The sequence below is a fragment of the Salvelinus sp. IW2-2015 genome, linkage group LG3, assembly GCF_002910315.2.
Source record: "Salvelinus sp. IW2-2015 linkage group LG3, ASM291031v2, whole genome shotgun sequence".
Lineage (NCBI taxonomy): Eukaryota > Metazoa > Chordata > Actinopteri > Salmoniformes > Salmonidae > Salvelinus > Salvelinus sp. IW2-2015.
Window position 1 is genome coordinate 26,887,930 of NC_036840.1, and position 21,706 is coordinate 26,909,635.

A 21,706-nucleotide genomic window follows, 5' to 3' on the forward strand; every position below is an offset into this window, starting at 1 on the left:
CGATCGATTTAATTGTAGTGGGAAAAATGGACATTGTGTAGGCATAATTACATGATTCAATCAATGTTGACTCCAATGCTTCCCACAGTTGTGCCAAGTTGTCGTTTGGGTGGTGGACCAAACCCCTGTAGCGATGCAGTTCTTGACACACTCAAACCGGTGCGACTGGCACCTTTACCGCAAAAGGCACATACACAATCCATGTCTCAAGGCTTACAAATCCTTCTTTACCCTGTATCCTCCCCTTCGTCTATACTGATTGAAGTGTATTTAACAAGTGACATCAATAAGGGATCAAAGCTTTCACCTGGTCAGTCCATATCATGGAAAGAGCAGGTGTTCTTAATCTTTTGTACACTCAGCGTATATGCCACCTCATGGACAAGGCTAGAAAACTGTGCAACATACGCCGCCTGGTGGTTGAATTGACCTATTTCAAGTTGTCAATAGGGACGTTTTTAAATAGGCTATCCATAATTGGCTGAAAGCCAACGGAAGCAATTACTTGGGTAAATATTTGATTATCCAAACAGTTTGTTACAAGTTATATATTATGGAATATTTTCTCTCTCTCACACACCGAATAAAGAACTAGACACTGTTTAAAGACGAAACAAATATTTCAATTTATGAACATGGACACATCATCAGAAACACTTGCTCAATAGAACTCTTTCTTTTGTTTGCAAGAGATCAATTTCATCTCCATATTTTCACCCAAAATAACAAACATTTGGTCCATTACAGGGAGAAATAAAACAGTTCTGTTTTGAAAATAGCTTTTACATTCAATAGTATCTCCTCTTGAAGCCCTCCAAGCGCATGCAGCCTGAGACTGAAACACAAATGATTTACTCAAGACAAAAACTGACATAAAACAATACAAACGTGGTTTCCACATACATACACACAGCACATGGGGGTAAAGACAGGCTTGTCTGTAATGTCCTCCTATCTACATGCATTAGGAGGATGTTGTGTTAAGGCTGCCATAACCATCACTAAGGGAAAAAAATGCTTGCTTGTCATAATTTTTTCCTCATCTTGTTCAGCTCTCATAGCCTTGAAGTGGGATATCTCTCCCTTCTGTAACTTGATACACACTGACTGACTGACTGACTGACTGGACTGGCTAGTTTTGGGGAGTTTTTGAAGGCCGTTTGCAGAGGTGGCTCCAAAAAGCAAGCCGAATGTGATGATTTGGCGTACTGTTGTTGCACAAAAGCGGGACATGGGAGAAACAGCGAAGTGTGTGTGTGTGTCTTGTTGATGGCACCCACTGAGCCCTGAGGTGGATTCTATTGTCATACAAACACCTTTAATATATGGTCACTCACAGACACACACACACACACAGGCACGCACTTGTACAAGTTATTTCAACGGATCAACATTACTGTACAGAGACTCCACACACACACACACACACACACACGTACGTACGTAGAGGGGAGAGGAGAGGAGCCTGCATGAATGTTTCCCCTCTCTCTGAAGGCGAAAATACTCTAGAGGCATTGAAATGGCAGCAGCTCCTAAAGTTCACTGGTCTTCATGTGCCCAGGGATGGTTGGGGGGTAGCCGGGGGCGCCGCTATCAGATGAAAGGGTTTCGCGACGTTCCTCTACTCGGGTAAACATTCCCCTGAGAGATGGCAAGAGAGAGGGAGGGAGAGATGGAAAGACAGGGAAAGGGTGAGGGAGATATGGAAAGAGGGAAAGGGTGAGGGAGATATGGAAAGAGAGAGGGTGAGAGATGGAAATAGGGTAAGGGAGAGATAGAAAGAGAGAGAGAGGGAGGGAGATGGTGAGTTCCTGCTGTACATCTACATCACCAGAAAAGCCCTCCAATGCCTTTTGAATGAAGCATTAGCAGCTAGCAGTCCAAATCCCCAACAAACTGTGTAAATCTATTGAAGTACACTCAATGCTTATTGTAGTGTTGCTGTGGTGTGGTACTCACGGTGAATGGGTTCACTGACATTGGACGAGGAACTTTGGGTTGAGAGTCCGATGCAGGGAAAGAGGTAAAACCTACAAACCCAATAACACCCCAAAATCAGAGATACATTAGGACCAAAGACTAATACATCCAATACTAGTCTGACAAACATAGAACATAGAATAATTACTAGAATAGACAACACCCCTCAGACCATGGAAGTTTCACTCATTCTAATTCCATGGGTTCTAACTCTATATTTGGGGACTGAGTTGGTATTATGTAAGCATGGGAGAAGACGCTGTGATCATCATTAGCTGTGATGTTGGCTCCTCTTAGGGTTTGAGGAGGCAGAGTTGGTTTTGATCACAGGCCAAACCCCATAATATAACAGATGACATGGTATGCTGCTGCAGCCAAGCCAGAGAACACATCCATGCAGCACTGCAGCGATGAACTGTTTTGTTTCTTGGCAAAGCATGTACTGTACTGTAATTTGTATATACAGTATATCATAAAAGTGAGTACACCCCTCAGATTTTTGTAAATATTTGAGTATATCTTTTCATGTGACAACACTGAAGAAATGACACTTTGCTACAATGTAAAGTAGTGAGTGTACAGCTTGTATAAGTGTAAATTTGCTGTCCCCTCAAAATAACTCAACACACAGCCAATAATGTCTAAACCGCTGGCAACAAAAGTGAGTACACCCCTAAGTGAAAATTGGGCCAAAGTGTCAATATTTTGTGTGGCCACCATCATTTTCCAGCACTGCCTTAACCCTCTTGGGCATGGAGTTCACCAGAGCGTCACAGGTTGCCACTGGAGTCCTCTTCCACTCCTCCATGACGACATCACGGAGCTGGTGGATGTTAGAGACCTTGCACTCCTCCACCTTCCGTTTGAGGATGCCCCACAGATGCTCAATAGGGTTTAGGTCTGGAGACATGCTTGGCCAGTCCATCACCTTTACCCTCAGCTTCTTTAGCAAGGCAGTGGTCGTCTTGGAGGTGTGTTTGGGGTCGTTATCATGTTGGAATACTGCCCTGCGGCCCAGTCTCCGAAGGGAGGGGATCATGCTCTGCTTCAGTATGTCACAGTACATGTTGGCATTCATGGTTCCCTTAATGAACTGTAGCTCCCCAGTGCCYGCAGCACTCATGCAGCCCCAGACCATGACACTCCCACCACCATGCTTGACTGTAGGCAAGACACACTTGTCTTTGTATTCCTCACCGGGTTGCTGCCACACACGCTTGACACCATCTGAACCAAATACGTTTATCTTGGTCTCATCAGACCACAGTGTTAAGTTCATGTTTTAAGTATCCCTATATTTCTGTTATTACGGGGCTATCACTCAGTCAAGAGTGCGCATGCGCAGGAAGTCTTGTCGTTGATGGACCTGGCCTTGAGTGTAATGGCTACTTGTAGTGTGTTCATATAGTATAGTAAACTTTGTTAAACTGGAACCTTGTCGTTGTATCATTTCGAGTTAACACACAGGACATGGTTCCAGTAATCCATGTCCTTAGTCTGCTTGTCTTCAGCAAACTGTTTGCGGGCTTTCTTGTGCATCATCTTTAAAAGAGGCTTCCTTCTGGGACGACAGCCATGCAGACCAATTTGATGCAGTGTACGGCGTATGGTCTGAGCACTGACAGGCTGACCCCCCACCCCTTCAACCTCTGCAGCAATGCTGGCAGCACTCACACGTCTATTTCCCAAAGACATCCTCTGGATATGACGCTGAGCACGTGCACTCAACTTCTTTGGTCGACCATGGCGAGGCCTGTTCTGAGTGGAACCTGTCCAGTTAAACCGCTGTATGGTCTTGGCCACCGTGTTGCAGCTCAGTTTCAGGGTCTTGCCAATCTTCTTATAGCCCAGGCCATCTTTATGTAGAGCAACAATTATTTTTTTCAGATCCTCAGAGAGTTCTTTGCCATGAGGTGCCATGTTGAACTTCCAGTGACCAGTCAGTATGAGGGAGTGTGAGAGCGATGACACCAAATTTAACACACCTGCTCCCCATTCACACCTGAGACCTTGTAACACTAACGAGTCACATGACACAGTGGAGGGAAAATGGCTAATTGGGCCCAATTTGGACATTTTCACTTAGGGGTGTACTCACTTTTGTTGCCAGCGGTTTAGACATTAATGGCTGTGTGTTGAGTTATTTTGAGGGGACAGCAAATTTACACTGTTATACAAGCTGTACACTCACTACTTTATATTGTAGCAAAGTGTCATTTCTTCAATGTTGTCACATGAAAAGATATACTCAAATATTTACAAAAATGTGAGGGGTCTACTCACTTTTGTGATATACTGTATATAGAACACCAAATGGTAAACACTTTTTGTGTGCTCTTGTCCTATACAGTTGGAGAAAATTCTCAAAATAATTTTGTCCGAGAATAGAAAAAAATTGCATGAGAATTAGAATAGACTTGTAGTCCACTTATACTTGCCGTTGGCTTCCTGGTTGTTGGCATGCTTGTGTGGAAATGCATTTTGGGTAGCGGGAGTTGGGAAGGTGGAGGACGGAGGGAACACTGAGGTTGGAGAGCTGACGAACCCACTGGAGTCACCTGCATAGGGAAACACAACATAAGGGTGTTAAGTCACACACATTACATTGAAATATTACAATAAACCAAGAATCCAGGGGTCCCAAATCTCCAATATAACTGTTTGTTAGTGATTTTTAAACTACATGAACTATTAACTAATGAAGACTGTCTATAAATTACTTGTATACAGTTACCCCTGTTACTGTACATTCTTGACCTTTGCCCCCAGGCTGAATAAGTAGTGCTCTGCTGGCAGCTTACCTCCTGAGGTGGACCTGTTGAAGGGGTTACTGGGGGACAGGGCAGGCTGCTGCTGCTGCTGAGAGCTGGAACTGGAGCTGAACGGGTTGGGGAAGTCTGAGACATGGAGGTAGGAGACAGAGAGACAAGGATAGCGAGAGAGAGACAGAGAGAGACAATAGTTCATGGATATGTTCAAGCCTTTCAAAGTCTTTCATGAAAAATATACACCTGCATGCAGGGGCGCAACTTTCACTGGGGACAGGGGGGACATTCTGAAATTGCATTTTTGTCCCCGCCAGTTTTATCATGGGAACGTGATACAAAACGAGGCAACGGTGTGCTTTAGGACCGGTAGGCTGTTGGGTAGGCTGTTTGGAGTGTTTAACCGACAGGTGAAAAAAAAATATATAAAAAAAGATGTCCCCCCCAACTTCTAAAACAAAAGTTGCGCCCCTGCCTCCATGATTGATTAATATTTTTGTAACACTGCCTACTTGCAAATGTTTGGGATCCCGACACAGCATCCACTCCTGGAGAGCTGAAGAAGTCGGAAAAGAAGAGGAAAGAGTTAGGACCAACTATATATTATTACATGCATGAACATTAAAAACAAGTCAACTTAATATTGCAGTTGCCTCCAGCTATGATGTGAGCCTGTCATGAATTACTAAACCAAGGGCATGCAGATATCCTGAGCAAATAAAACAATGTATTTGTACCGGGACTGGTGCACTTTAACAGAGTCTACACTTCTTCGATGCATTAAATAGGAACGTTAAGTGTATTTGCTTGACAGCGCATTCATTACCTGGCAGGAGTGGAACTGGAGGACAGGCGGTTCCCAAATAGGGTGCTATACTGGGGTAGTCCACCGGGGGGTGCTGAAAACACACATTCAAATAAATAGACGAACCATAGACGGGTTGGTTTTCTAGGTTTAACAACAAAACCGACGCGTGGGCAAATATGGGGCAAAACAGACAGGGTTGTCTTAGATTGTTGACAACATGTAAACTATATTTTGTCTCCAAATGTTTATTGAAAACATAAATACATTTGCACAATGAGCACTTGTCTCTCAAATTCATCATTACAGTTGTTGGTTAGCTAGCTAGCAAATTTTAGCCAATATTAGCATAGACATGACATGAGTCACAACACCTCAAAACAAGACATGGTATCAATAAAAAGCTACAACGAGCTGAAACAAGCCACATACGATTCCCCACATGGCAGCTTCTTGTCATTGTTGCTAGCTATCAGACCTCTCTGAARCATAACACCATATGGCCTTCTGCCTCGTAATGTTGTCAGCCACCCAGTCTATAAGCACAGGGCTCAGCTGGGGGCTAATTTCAGAGATCACATGTAATTGATTTGATTTGACATAGGGTGCAAAGTTTCCACTCCCAGTGTGTGATTGGTCAAGGTATAACTATTGACTGTGCAGTGTAAAAAAAAACTTATAGTTCAATGCTATATTAATCAAAAGAAACTACACATAAATCTACCTACTGTATATTATTGCCCAGGGGAGAGATATTATGTATTGAATCATGGAAATATATGATGATATATGATGATATATGTTCAAACATGCCTAAGGCATTGTTCCTGCACATTTATGTTAGCATTCGTTATGTTAGCATTTAGTAGCATTGCTAAATCAAAACTGGAACATATTTCCAAGGTAGTCCTGTAACAACCCACCGGTTTAGTATTGAGTGCAGAAAACACAATGGGGTCATTCACTTAGTAAAACTTTGGCATTTAGAGTAAGGCATTATGCAATGTAGCTGACAATAATCTCACTCTCACTCACTTAGTCACACACACACACACACACACACACACACACACACACACACACACACACACACACACACACACACACACACACACACACACACACACACACACACACACACACACACACACACACACACACACACACACACACACACACACACACACAGACACACAACTATGTCTTACTATACTTGTGAGGTCTTTTTTGGGATTCAAAATCCTATTTTACCTAACCCCTAAACTTTACCATAATCCTAAACCTAACCCCTAAGCCTAAAATAGCATTTGTACAAGTGAGGAACGGCAAAATGTCCTCACTTCTCTGAATTTTTGTTGGTGTACTATTCTTGTGAGGATTTCTGGTACTCACGAGTATAGTAAAATGTGTACACACACACACACACCCACCCTCTCCCACCCCCCACACACACTCCTTCTACCCTTACCTGTAGGTCCAGGTCCAGGCGACGTGTCAGAGAAGACACTGTTTAGTTGGGACAGGGCAGCGTAGCGGTCCTGGTGGTTTGTGTGTGTGTTTGGGCTGGGGGCTGGGGGGGTGATGCTGAGGGCACTGTGACTCTGCTGCTGGCTGAGCCCCCCAAAATCCACACTCAGAGACTTAGGGAAGGCCCTGAAGGGGGCTAAGCCCCCAGAGGAGGACACTGTACGACCTGAGAGGACCAAACAAAGATGGCTGAGATAAGGAAGGCTGGGGGTGAGTCCGAGATGGCACCCAATTCCCTATATAGTGCACTGCATTTGACCAGGGCCTGCAAAGTAGTGCACTATATAGGCAATAGGGTGTCCATGCATGTTTTTCCATCGTGACTTGACCATCCAATAGCCTCACTAAAACAAGATAGCAATAGAACCTCAATGGATTATTGGGGAAATCCTAGCTTTGCACAAACGTATAGCATGCTACATGTATTAGCAGCCAGCAGGAGTTGAATGTGTTCCTGGATAGGGTCTGTCCTGGACAGAATCATAGCATACTTCTGAGCTGTGAAATACTATTGGGCCCCTGTTGAATGGGGCATTGTCCACTCTCTAAAAATAGTTTTATTCGTGTTATTTCTCTCTTTCCATCTATCTATCTCAGGGTACAGTGTGTCTCTGCCTGACCTGGCCAGTTCTCCGACCGGGGACTTTGAAGGGAGAAACGGACTAATCAGAATTAATAGCAGAAGAGTACAGGACTACTGGCGAGTAGGCACACCCACCAAGGCTATATTCTTCTGTTTTGTTCTATTCTATACCTCTGAATAAACATTCAGGACACAATCAATTACTGTACGGGTTAGTGCCATACCTGCTTAGTTAAATAAAGGTTTTTAAAAAACTAAAGCAAACTTGTTTTTGAAAGTGCTACTGGCTAAGGAGGTAAAAGTTGAGAGAGAGAAAAGGAGAGATATTTAAGTAGAGGAGGGTGTGGTCTTTACCTGAGGGTCGAGGGAGGGCAGGAAAGGAGGGGGCGTGGCTCTGGGGTCCCATCGTTGAAGACAGAGAGCCTGGACGTTGTCTCTCTATACCTCTCAGTAGAGACTCTGAGAGAGAGAGTGAGAAAGAGAGAGAGAGAGAGAGAGAGAGGGCGAGAGACAGAGAGAGAGAGAGAGCGGTAGAGAGAAGGACAGAGAGATTGGCAAGGAGAGAAACAGTAAAAAGGAGAAAGAAACAGACATAACGATAGAGAGAGGTGGAAAGAGAAAGAAGAAACAGGCGTCAAACAATGTTGCCTCAGGTTCCATTATTCATGGTACCAAATAAGAATGTGAACAGTCCTACCTTTCAATGGGGGGTCTCTAAAACTCTGGGAGCGTGAGGGAGCACGGCCGGTAAACACATCAGCCCTCATGTCCGCAGGGGAGATGGCGGGGACTCTGTCCCCCCAGGACGAGAGCTGGGACTGGGACTGGAGGAGAGGGGAGACGAGGGTGGGAACCAAACAGTGGGTGGGTGTATTTCTCCTCTGTGTTACATTATCTTCACTCTCTCTAACTCTATTAGTCTTCTCCACAGTAACACTTCTAACTCTATTACTCTTCTCCACAGTAACACTTCTAACTCTATTACTCTTCTCCACAGTAACACCTCTAAATCTACTTTTTTCTCCACAGTAAACACTTCTAACTCTATTAGTCTTCTCCACAGTAACACTTCTAACTCTATTACTCTTCTCCACAGTAACACTTCTAACTCTATTATCTTCTCCACAGTAACACCTCTCATTAACTCTATTACTCTTCTCCACAGTAAACTTCTAACTCTATTACTCTTCTCCACAGTAACACTCTCATTAACTCTATTACTCTTCTCCACAGTAACACTTCTAACTCTATTAGTCTTCTCCACAGTAAACTTCTAACTCTATTACTCTTCTCCCAGTAACACTCTAACTCTATTAGTCTTCTCCACAGTAACACCCTCTCATTAACTCTATTACTCTTCTCCACAGTAACACTTCTAACTCTATTAGTCTTCTCCACAGTAACACTCTAACTCTATTACTCTTCTCCACAGTAACACTCTAACTCTATTAGTCTTCTCCACAGTAACACTTCTAACTCTATTACTCTTCTCCACAGTAACACTCTCATTAACTTATTAGTCTTCTCCACAGTAACACTTCTAACTCTATTAGTCTTCTCCACAGTAACACTTCTAACTCTATTAGTCTTCTCCACAGTAACACTTCTAACTCTATTACTCTTCTCCACAGTAACACTCTCATTAACTCTATTACTCTCTCCACAGTAACACTTCTAACTCTATTAGTCTTCTCCACAGTAACACTTCTAACTCTATTACTCTTCTCCACGTAACACCTCTCATTAACTCTTTACTCTCTCCACAGTAACACTTCTAACTCTATTAGTCTTCTCCACAGTAACACCTCCATTAACTCATATTACTCTTTCCACAGTAAACCTCTCATTAACTCTATTACTCTTCTCCACAGTAACACTTCTAACTCTATTACTCTTCTCCACAGTAACACCTCTCACTAACTCTATTAGTCTTCTCCACAGTAACACCTCTCATTAACTCCATTAGTCTTCTCCACAGTAACACTTCTAAGTCTATTAGTCTTCTCCACAGTAACACCTCTAACTCTATTACTCTTGCTTTCTATCAATCTCTCCCTCCTTTCTCTCTCCCTATCTCTTCATTCTTTCTCTCCCCCCTTTCCTCTTTACTTTCTCCTTCAATTTAATTTAATAAAGCTTTATATACATTAAATATCCCTCTGCCTCTATAGCATCTCCTCAATCCATCGGAGGAGTTATGTATCTCACCAGTGTGCGTATGGGTCTGGCGGAGGGGGGCATGGCGTGGGATGGGGCCTGGGCGGGCGGGGGGCCGTGAGAGGAGGGTAAGGCCTGCAACCCCGGCGGGCTCCAGGGTCCCTCCACCTCCCTCCGGCTCTTGTTCTTCGAAAAATGCCTGAAAAATAGTTCCATGTTGCTGTGACTACATTTGAAGAAGAGATTTTATTTCAATGAGACTAAACTAATAAAAAATAATTTCCCCAATGTAAGTAAATGCATTGTGCTAAAAATGATTTGAATGGACATTTAACACATTCAACTCAGTGTACAACTTTGAGTTGGGATGAGTTCGAAATAGGTGGTACGTCTGACATATACAGTTGACGTCTGAAGTTTACATACACCAATGTTGGAGTCGTTAAAACTCGTTTTTCAACCACTCTACAAATTTCTTGTTAACAAACTATAGTTTTGTCAAGTCGGTTCGGACATCTACTTTGTGCATGACACAAGTCAGTTTTCAAACAATTGTTTACAGACAGATAATTTAACTTAACTGTATCACGATTCCATGGAGTCAGAAGTTTACATACACTAAGTTGACTGTGCCTTTAAACAGCTTGGACAATTCCAGAAAATTATGTAATGGCTTTAGAAGCTTCTGATAGGTTAATTGATATCATTTGAGTCAATTGGAGGCGTACCTGTGGATGTATTTCAAGGCCTAACTTCAAACTCAGTGTCTCTTTGCTTGACATCATGGGAAAATCAAAAACAATCAGGCAAGACCTGAGAAAAAAAAGTAGACCTCCACAAGTCTGGTTCATCCTTGGGAGTAATTTCCAAACGCCTGAAGGTACCACGTTCATCTGTACAAACAATAGTACGCAAGTATAAACGCCATGGGACCACGCAGCTGTCATACCACTCAGGAAGGAGACACGTTCTGTCTCCTAGAGATGAACGTACTTTGCTGCGAAAAGTGCAAATCCATCCCAGACCAACAACAAAGGACCTTGTGAAGATGCTGGAGGAAACAGGTACAAAAGTATCTATATTAACATAACCTGAATGGCCGTTCAGCAAGGAAGAAGCCACTGCTCCAAAACCGCCATAGAAAAGCCAGACTACGCTTTGCAACTGCACATGGAGAAATGTCCTCTGGTCTGATGAAACAAAAATAGAACTGTTTGGCCATAATGACCATCTTTATGTTTGGAGGAAAAAAGGGGAAGCTTGCAAGCTGAAGAACACCATCCCAACCGTGAAGCACGCACGGGGGTGGCAGCATCATGTTGTGGGGGTGCTTTGCTGCAGGAGGGACTGGTGCACTTCACAATATAGATGGCATCATTCACAATATAGATGGCATCATGAAGAAGGAAAATGATGTGGATATATTGAAGCAACATCTCAAGACATCAGTCAGGAAGTTAAAGCTTATTTGCAAATGGGTCTTCCAAATGGACAATGACCCCAAGCACACTTCCAAAGTTGTGGGGAAATGGCTTAAGGACAACAAAGTCAAGGTATTGGAGTGGCCATCACAAAGCCCTGACCTCAAGCCTATAGAACATTTGTGGGCAAAACTGAAAAGGCGTGTGCAAGCAAGGAGGCCTACAAACCTGACTCAGTTACACCGGCTCTGTCAGGAGGAATGGGCCAAAATTCACCCAACTTATTGTGGGAAGCTTGTGGAAGGCTACCCGAAACGTTTGACCCAAGTTAACCAATTTAAAGGCAATGCTTCCACATACTAATTGAGTGTATGTAAACTTCTGACCGACTGGGAATGTGATGAAAGAAATAAAAGCTGAAATAAATCATTCTCTCTATTATTCTGACATTTCACATTCTTAAAATGTGGTGATCCTAACTGATCCTAACTGATAGGGACTTTTTACTAGGAATAAATGTCAGGAATTGTGAAAAACTGAGTTTAAATGTATTTGGCTAAGGTGTATGTAAACTTTCAACTTCAACTGTAGATATCTTTATGGAGATATGATATCTTTATTGATTTTTTTCACCATTTCTTCTTCTCGTATTTGTCCTGGAGGAACTCCTTGAGCTTCTGTGAGTCCCTTGTGTCGAAGCATGCATCTGTCTTTGGCTCAAAGACACACAGCCAGGTCCTCCTCCCCACCTACACACGTGCAGAGCCGCAGATACACGTACGTGCGCACAGACAAACACGAACACAAAAATAATGATGCAGAACATCAACAATAGGCACCACACATACACACACAGTCTTGTACAACTAACCTTGTGGGGACACACAAGTCAGTCCCATTCAAAATCCTATTTTCCCTAAAATCCTAAACCTAATCCTGAATCTCACCCTAACCAGTACCCTTACCCTAACCTTAAACCGAAAACCTAACTTTAACCCTAAAACTAACCCTTGCTCCTAACCCTAAAACTAACCCTAGCTCCTAACCCTAAAACTAACCCTAGCTCCTAACCCTAAAACGAACCCTAGCTCCTAACCCTAAAACTAACCCTAGCTACTAACCCTAAAACTAACCCTAGCTCCTAACCCTAAAACTAACCCTAGCTCCTAACTCTAAAACTAACCCTAGCTCTAACTTGAAACCTAATTCTATCCCTACCACTAATTCTATCCTTAACCCTAAATGCCCTAGAAATAGCATTTGACCTTGTGGGGACCAACAAAAAGATCCCCAGTTGGTCCAATTTTCATTTGTTTACTATTCTTGTGGCGACTTCTGAACCCCACAAATGTAGTTAAACATTTCTGTACACACACACCAAAATAATAATGTAGAAAATGAACAATAGACACATCTGCCTACCAACACATTAGTTAACATGTTAGTCACATGCTCTGATCGACACTACTGTAGCTCACTGACTAATTATGAATCACCAACATCAACACATTAATCTAACCAAATCTGACTATCCAGACTTTTCTACCTGATATCTGTGCAATGAATCAGACACTCATGCACGCACGCACACATGAATTAATTTCTAATTAAATTGTGTTATGTAAACTTTGTAAAGTTTGATCCCTTTCACTGCAGACACACACACACACACACACACACACACCACACCACACACACACACACACACACACACACACACACACACACACACACACACACACACCACACACACACACCACACAACACACACACACACACACACACACACACACACGTTCTCTCTTTCCCTCACACACACACAGTGATGAGGTGGTTTGTGTGTACAGTAACTGCGATGTTCGATCCGATTCACTGCACAAATTGGGCAGAGCACCTACATTCCTCCAGAAAAAGCCTTTAACCACCAAACAGTGCTACACTCTATTGGTCTGACTGGTACAAGAGAGGGAAGCATCAAGCATCCTCTTCTATCTCATAAAGATGGATGAGATTTTAGCTGGACCTTATTTAGTCTAGTTCACATTAAAAAACTATTCCTTAGACAGAGACAGATTCATCCATCTCATGTGGCCTCAATCCCTCTCCTGGTGGCCTCGGCCCAAGGATGTACATTTATCATTTATGATATCTATTTATAATATCTATATAATCTATTCTTGCTCTATTCATCCTGGGACATGTATATATTGAATACTGAATGTTAGGAGTCCAAGTATGCCTCATGGTTGTGTTTTGTTCACCTTTTCCTGCTGTTGAAATCTTGAAGTATCCAGCTGAGATTTGAGCATTATGCCCAGAATTGAAATGAGGTGGGTGAAATACAGGTGTAATACTGTTAAGTCCCGCCTACAAGCCCACCTGACTGTCACTCACCTCATTGCCATGGTTTTGCAGAAACTCCACTTCCTGTTGGGAGAAGGTTGTCATGGAGATAGACTTGACTCTGTGGGGAGGGTTGAGTCCTCTCCTGAGAGAAGAGAGAGATTGGAAAAAGAGAAACCGATAAAAGAGATATGTAAGATATGTGAAAGGGGGCAAACCACATTTATAACATACATCGCTAAAGACGACCAATTGTGATACAGCATTTAAAAGAGGAAAGGGATGTAGAGGGTATTTAAATTGTTCAAAAAAATTGATGCAATGACAGGTGACTGTGAGAAAAAGTGAAAATGAATTGTTACCGTGAAAATGGCCATAGTGAAAATGTATACAGTGTAGAGAAGGCTTACACAACAGTACATAATATTGTGCTCATTCACTGTTCTTTGGAGTGAGACAGCCAGTCCAAGACTCTAAACCTGTGCTAAAATCTCACCGCTGCGAATTAGTGAAACCTTGCGAAATGTCCCTCAGCCACAGCCTATAATCTGTTGGGGATCTGAGCTATGGTCTACATGCAGAATACAATACATGAGCCTGAAGAGAACGCCAAACCTGGAGCCATGCCGAAATGAAACGTAACACGAGCGCGACTACGGGCACGCCTGAAAATGATAAGGTAGTCTGATTAACTGTAGCATAGGACACCAAGGGGAGGAAGAGACACATGTTAAAGTTTCTTGTCAATACTCAAATGTAACAGCAGCATCCTAAAATTGAATCTGCAGATGCAACGTACTGGTTAATCATTATCTGCATGCACAGCCTGGTCTCATAAACCTGACGTAACATAGTAATCAAATCAGATCACATTTTATTGGTCGCATACACATATTTAACAGATCACAGGTGTAGCGCGGATGTAGCGGGTGTAGCAAAGTGCTTATGTTCCTAGCTCCAACAGTGCAGTAATACCTGACAATACAAAACAATACACCCAAATCCCCAAAATCTAAAGGAACTAAGAGATATATAAATATTAGAACGAGCAATGTCAGAGTCCGGATAAAACAGTATGTAAACATTACTAAAGTGACCTGTGGTCAATGACTATGTCCATAGGGCAACTGTCACAGCTGCTCCCGCTCTTCCCCCCAGGGGCTCGAGGGCGTCAGGCTCCCCAGCATTGCGCACTCCTGCCACCATCATTACGCCCACCTGCCATCCCCCATCAGTGTATTATTGGACTCACCTGGACTCAATCACCTGTTTATTACCTCCCCTATATTTGTCAGTTCCCCATCTCTGTTCCCCGCTGCTGCAATGATTGTCGTTTGTCATTGTGAATCAGTGTGCTGACCTTGTTAATGTCTTGCTCTTTGTCTGTTCCTAATTAAATGTCAACTCCCTGTACCTGCTTCTTGTCTCGGCGTCGGTCCTTACAGCAACAGTCTCTAAGGTGCAGGATTGAGCCGGCCTAGTAACAGTGACTAAAGTTCAGGGCAGGGTACTGGGCCGGGAAGTGGTGACTGTTTAACAGTCTGAAAGCCTGGAGATTCGGGATGCACCGATATGAAATTTTTGTCCGATATCCGATATTTTATTTTAAAAAACGATACCGATAACCAAATTTAAAAATGTGTGCGGAATTCTAGTACAGTTAAATAGTTTACACACACATGGATGCAGCTGTCTAAGGCACTGCATCTCAGTGCAAGAGGCTCCACTACCTGTCTCTTATACACATATATATATGTATAAGAGAACACACACACACACACACACACACACACACACACACACACACACACACACACACACACACACACACACACACACACACACACACACACACACACACACACACACACTGAGCAAAAAGTTATTTTGTTGGCATTTACGTATGTCCCCATTACCAGTAAAACAAAATCAAAACCTATTTCTTTCACTTACTTGCTGTGCTGTTTCGTTGTTCATTGGTTCAGTCTCAACCAGGATTTCATCATACATGTCAAGCAGTGAAGTTTCAGCTCTGTCTGTCCGTGGCCTCTCTTCCTTGGTGCGCACTGTCACTGTGTCCGTTTCCATCTTGTCCAGCTGTGTCTGTAACATTTCACGTAAACCCTGTTTCTTGTCTGCATCGAAGTAGCGGTCCTTGTACCTAGCATCGAGCATGGTGGTGACAAATTAGAGGCTCAGAGAGAATGCCACCGAATCGCCTGTTCACAGCCTTTAGTAGAGTACTTTTCCAAGTTAACCGACGGTCTGTGTTGGCATTTTTGTTGAGCAGGCGTTTCAATGCCATGACAGGTTATCACATCAGCTGCAGACGCAGTTGAGCTTATTTCTCGAGTCAGTTGTTCGAATAGAGCTAGGAGTGTTCATGTTTCCAAGTTTCAAACATGTTCTCAAATGCCATTGAAATGGCAGCAGTGGTATGAGAACCAGGACATTCCTGAGCATGCAATACGGCTTTCCTCAGTACGAAATCCTCGTGGACCCACTGTTCTGTCAGACTCATAATGCTCATGGGGCTGACATCGCTGGTCCAAATATCAGTTGTGAAGCTAATAGCAGTGACACCGATAGCAAGTAGCTCATGGATGTGAGTTTCAACAATACTATGTAACTCCGGTAGGGAAACATCTGAAAAGTAGTGCCTACGTGGTAGTGTGTACCGGTGCTCGACCAGTCTGCGAAAGCCAACATCATCCACGGCAGAGAACGGTTGATTGTCAAGGGAAATTCATTCCATTATCTTGGCATTAATGGATTTCGCCTTTGCGTTGCCTCGCTGAAATGTTCTTACTCTTTCAAATGACTGCTTGACTTGTTGACTGCGCGATCCACACAGCAGACATTGTGGGCTAGGTTAGGAATGCTGTGTTGCACGTGTAGCGCTATATTTTTCGTGGCATCATTACGCCATCTACCTATGTTAGATTGGTATGCACGTCAGCTTTGACATCGGTTTTGCACATCGGCGTTAAACTAGACATCCGATGTTGGCATTTTTAGCTAATATCGGCCAATTCCGATATGCTTACCGATATATTGTGCATTCCTACTGGAGATAGAAGCTATTTTTCAGTCTCGGTCCCAGATTTGGTGCACCTGTACTATCTCCGCCTTCTAGATGGTAGCAGGTTGAGCAGGCTGTGGCTCGGGTGGCTGAGGTCCTTGATGATCTTCTTGGCCTTCCTGTGGCATCGGGTGCTGTAGATGTCCTGGAGGGCAGGCAGTGTGCACCCGGTGACACTCAAATTATGTTACGATTGGTATGGTTACATAAGACAGAAGGTTAATTAAGGAAAAAAATTAAGTTGGGTGATTGGTCGGGGTGGATGGGTGGGCGTACACTGGGAACTTCTAGCAACCCAAAGGTTGTGTGTGGAAGTCTCATCACGGCCAACTTTAACGTTTTATCTAATTAGCAACTTTGCAACTACTTACTACTTTTTAGCTAATTTGTAGCTACCTAGCATGTTAGCTAACACCTATCTCTACCCTTAACCCTTTAACTTAAGTCCTAACCCTAACCTTAACCTCTAACTTAGCACTTCTCGAACTCGGTACTCAGGACCCCAAGGGGTTGATGTTTTGGTTTTTGCCCTAACACTACACAGCTTGATGATTCATTGCTTATTTGAGTCATCTGTGTAGTGCTAGTGCAAAAAAAAAAAACGTGCACCCCTTGGGGTCCCGAGGACCGAGTTTGGGAAACCCTGCCCTAAACCCTAGCCTAACTAACATTTGCAGCCTAGCTAACATTAGCGTTAGCTACAACAAATTGGAATTCGTAACATATTGTAATGAAACAGCCGGGAGCAGGTCTCGAACCCTCGACCTTCTAGCCCGAGGCGCTATCGACAAAGCATGCTCGTGCGGCAGAGTCGATTTCCACGCTTATAAACCCAGGGTCGTTACACTACTCCCTCCTTTCAAAGAGCGCGTCCTCGCGCTAGCTTGGGACTCTACGTGTTACAGGAACGCCCTCACCGGCCAAGCACACGCACTGTCGTGGATGCAAGGTCCGATCACTTCTGACACCAATGTAATGAAACAGCAGGGAGCAGGTCTCGAACCCTCGACCTCCTAGCCCGAGGTCCGGCACGCTATCGATTGTGCCGCAAAAGCATGCTTGTGCGGCAGAGTCGATTTCCGCGCTTATAAACCCAGGGTCGTTACAATATCATTTGTTTTGCAAATTGGTAACATATTGTAGAAATTGCAATTCGTAGCATATTGTACGAATTGCAATTCGTAACATATCATACAAAATGGATAATGGACACACAAATGAACACCATTCTAATTGGAGAAAGCAAATTTACATTTACTATGTTACGTCTACCCATGAGTCCGGGTTGGCATGCAATGGGCTTAGTTGTATAGTTTTATTATAACTGTAGGCATAAGTAGCCTAATAGCCTATGCGCAATATGCATGTTATAGAAGAAGCTATCCATACTTACAGCATTCCAGAGCACGACGTGCAAACGAAGCAGCCCACGGTGATATCGATGTAAGTCACCCCGGGTTGAGTGCACTCGAAGCAGTGTTTGTTTACTCCAGCCTGGGCCAACTCCCGGACCTTGCGGGCGCATATCTCTTGGTTGTCCCGATGTTTTCGGTTCGACATGTTGCTGTCTCGGCCCGCTCTCCCCGCCTTTGGTCTGGCACAGACGACAGGCTCGTAGTGGTGAGCCGCTTACCACTGGCCCTCCGCTATCCTCTCTGCTATATCCCTTCGTTTACAGTATATGTTACTCACGCCCGCATTATTTATGCAGCTCGCTTTAACGTGATTTGAGACCGATATTACATGCTTGCGTCAGGCTATTTCGTGTCTTTAGCAGAAGAAGTCAGAGGAGATCTTGTCATACTGTCAAACAGTTTTACTACGTCGTTATTTATTTATTAATAGCTGCGGTATTCTCTTCGGCAGTGGAAAAAGAAATATGTCTCGCTCTAAATATCTCTCTCCTCTCTCTGCTCGCCATACGAAGACGCATCGCTTTGGAATGGTGACAGATTTTTGGAACCCAGATTGCCAGCTAAGGAAAGGACAGAGGATCACACATAGCATAGGGCGGTAAATAAAATAACCAACAGAGAAGAGAAAAAATAAACCATTATATTTACGAAATTATATTCTATATGACTAGATTATTTTATGAGAGTTGTCTAATGTGAGTTTATTTTCAAAGTAACAGCAACACACATGTTATGCCTGTCATGGGGAGACTATATCACGCCCATTGCATTATGACGTCCGAAATGAAAAAAATGTTTTAGCTGTCTTGAATTTGTTAACTCTTCACATCGATTTCCGATAAAACCCTATCCATTTAGAACAGTAAAAAGCAATATATGATAGGTTACTATACACGTCCCAAAGGGTTTACGCACGCGTCATTACGCACATGTAGTAATTAAACAGATTCAAGATAGATAGCCTGCGCAAAGTAAATCCCTCTTTAACACTTGAGATTGGTTTCAGATTTTACACTCAGAGCAGATCAGCCAATGCATGTAATGTAATGATGTCTTTTGGTTACAAAGGAGAGCCATGTGCAGGCAGGTCAGGTGATATCGGCCTGGCTGAGTCCCTGCAGCAATTGTTACACAACTGCCATTTGATCCTACAAGCTTTTCTGATGGTGGTGTAGGATGTAAACATTGTAAGCCTGATTGCATACTATCTAGCAACTATCTAGCAGCTTTTCAGCAGAGTAAGGCCTTTTAACAATATACATCTCTATTCTATTAATGTGAACATTGTGCTCTAATGTGTGTGTGTGTGTGTGTGTGTGTGTGTGTGTGTGTGTGTGTGTGTGGTTTTGGTGTGTGTGTGTTCTGTGTGTGTGTGTGTGTGTGTGTGTGTGTGTGTGTGTGTGTGTGTGTGTGTGTGTGTGTGTGTGTGTGTGTTGTGTGTGTGTGTGTGTGTGTGTGTAGGCTATGTGTGGTGTCTGTATTCATGTACATGTGTGTTTGCGCCGATGCAGAGAGACATAAATGATGGACCTAGATCATCAGCCACTGTAATGATAGGTCTGTGTAGGCCACTCACCCACAGACTAGCTACTGTGGCGTGCAGACCTCTCTGGTTACATAGAACTGTATGTTGTGTTGAGGTAGAGCTAATCTCGTGTTGCTCAAGGATATGTGAACCCTCTTGGAGATACAATATGTGTGTGTGTGTGTGGGTGTGTGTATGCGCGCATGTGTCTGTGTTTATGTTAATTGGATGGCTTCTTGCCTCAGCAAGACAAAGTACAAGTATCTTCATTCATTGCAAGAAGTTGCCAAACAAGAATACACACCCTAACCACCCAAATTGTACCTCTTTCTAAACATTGGTATGGGATTAAGGGAGTATATGGCCCTTACCAAGCATAATTATCTCACATAAAAACCTATTGACCAAACTACATTCACTCTCACTATACGAATAAATCACAAATTGACTGGTTATTGGGAATACACATAAAAGACTGAACCGTTGGGAGAGAAAGTTTCTGTAATGTTACCTGTTTTTTTTGTGTTTTTTTAAATAAATAAATGTATTCTTAAAACTGCATTGTTGGTTAAGGGCTTGTAAGTAAGCATTTAACTGTTCTATTTGGCTTATGTAACAAGTAACATTTGATTTGATTTGTAACGTTCCCCTGATGTTTGTTTTCAACATACAGCGTTTTCAACTTACATATTTGACATACATGACATTGTGCATGTTCATTTATACAGTAATTATTATTCAACTTGTCCTCACCTGGGATTTGAACAACCTCTTGATTAAGGAGTAACATAAAAAAATAATAACATGCCCCAACAACATGAGACAACTATGTTTTTTTTCTTCTGAAATAAGTAAATCAAATCTATGATGAGAGAATAGTCAGATTAATTGATAACTGACACAGACATGGTGGTGTAGCGCAAAGTGTGGAATGCTATGAACCAAGAGGTTGTGAGTTCAAATCCCACGTGGAGACATGTTGATTACATATGTGTTATTTCATAGTTGTCATGTCGTGACTATTATTATACAATGTAGAAAATAGTACAAATTAAGAAAAACCCTTGAATGAGTAGGTGTGTCCAAACTTTTGACTGTTACTGTATGTAAATTGAAAACGTGTGTGTTAAGCGCACTGTGTGAGTGTGTCCCTAACCAAAACCTCCAGGGGACCATGACAGAACGTCCTATGTTTTAAACGTCATTGGACACAGGAATGTCCTTGAAATTTTTCCATTAATCGTGTCTTGAACATTCTTATCTGAGAACATGGCAACCATGTTCTGTGTATGTTTGGTGTGACGTTGATGGAATAATCTCCTAACCCCCAGAAAACTGAACACTGGAATATTCTTGCAACGTTACAATGTAACGTGTCTATAACATTCATATTGAATATTCTGAGAACATGGTAACCACATTCTGGGCAAGTTCTGTTTGACATTAGGGGAATGGTCTCTTGGAAAACTCCTTGCACATCACTGGACCATTCCTATGAAAACATAAGGTAATGACTTAATGATACTTTTAAGGGAACATTCTCCACAGTTGTGGAAACGTTTGTTTTTAGCTGGGTTTTATGTAATGGAGCACTGGTGGGAGCTAAAAGTAGGCCTACATTTGCTCTAAATATATTCCTATAGCTCTTCAGCCTCCACAGAAGTTGTGATCTAGTTGTGATATCAACATAAAAGCCATATGGACATATGTGGTATTTTCTGAGTTGTATACGCTAATTTAGCATACGCAGCCAATAGTGGGCGCTACATCTTCTATGATTGATGTGCATTCTCAGTTGTGTCCCCCGTGGACCGGCTCATACATAAAGCAAACTGGAATAATATGTGTACTGTTTTAATAACACACAATATTCCAACACCATTTTCTGATTTTCTGACAATTTAGGATGTTGCACACCGTGTTCAGCCAAGGTTGTGCAACATGCTAAATTGTCCGAAAATTATGCTTTATTAAACAGTAGGCCTACACATATTTTTCTTGTTTTTTTTCCGCCGGCACGAAATTAAAGCTTTTTTAAGGAGTAAAATTATATATTTGCAGCCTGAATAGAGGATGCTTCTTTTAGCCGGTAGACGGGTGACA

General features: G+C 42.8%; 1 protein-coding gene across 2 annotated transcripts; it reads right to left on the reverse strand.

Moving 5' to 3' along the window:
- Window positions 1–601: 601 nt before the first annotated feature.
- LOC111953947 (arf-GAP domain and FG repeat-containing protein 2) lies at window positions 602–18,797 on the reverse strand. 2 transcript variants are annotated; one of them, XM_023973437.2, is made up of 13 exons: window positions 18,057–18,797; window positions 13,633–13,726; window positions 11,872–11,987; window positions 9,869–10,016; window positions 8,358–8,484; window positions 8,015–8,119; window positions 7,019–7,243; window positions 5,572–5,644; window positions 5,258–5,301; window positions 4,782–4,877; window positions 4,419–4,538; window positions 1,960–2,030; window positions 602–1,641 (listed from the first exon to the last, which is right to left on the reverse strand). In XM_023973437.2, exons 1-13 carry the CDS (start codon window positions 18,221–18,223, stop codon window positions 1,594–1,596), a joined length of 1,434 nt encoding a protein of 477 aa, XP_023829205.1. In that variant the 5' UTR covers window positions 18,224–18,797; the 3' UTR covers window positions 602–1,593. The 2 variants fall into 2 exon arrangements, with proteins under 2 accessions (XP_023829205.1, XP_023829210.1); XM_023973442.2 differs by having other exon boundaries at window positions 8,358–8,478; window positions 18,057–18,796.
- Between the last annotated feature and the right edge of the window lie 2,909 nt (window positions 18,798–21,706).

Excerpts from the sequence above, each read along its gene's own strand:
- LOC111953947 (XM_023973437.2), bottom strand. The coding sequence starts at position 18,223 with ATGTCGAACCGAAAACATCGGGACAACCAAGAGATATGCGCCCGCAAG. Across the intron at positions 13,727-18,056 it reads ACGTCGTGCTCTGGAATGCT|GAGAGGACTCAACCCTCCCC; the intron begins GTAAGTATGGAT and ends CTCTTCTCTCAG. Across the intron at positions 2,031-4,418 it reads CAACAACCAGGAAGCCAACG|GTTTTACCTCTTTCCCTGCA; the intron begins GCAAGTATAAGT and ends TTGGGTTTGTAG.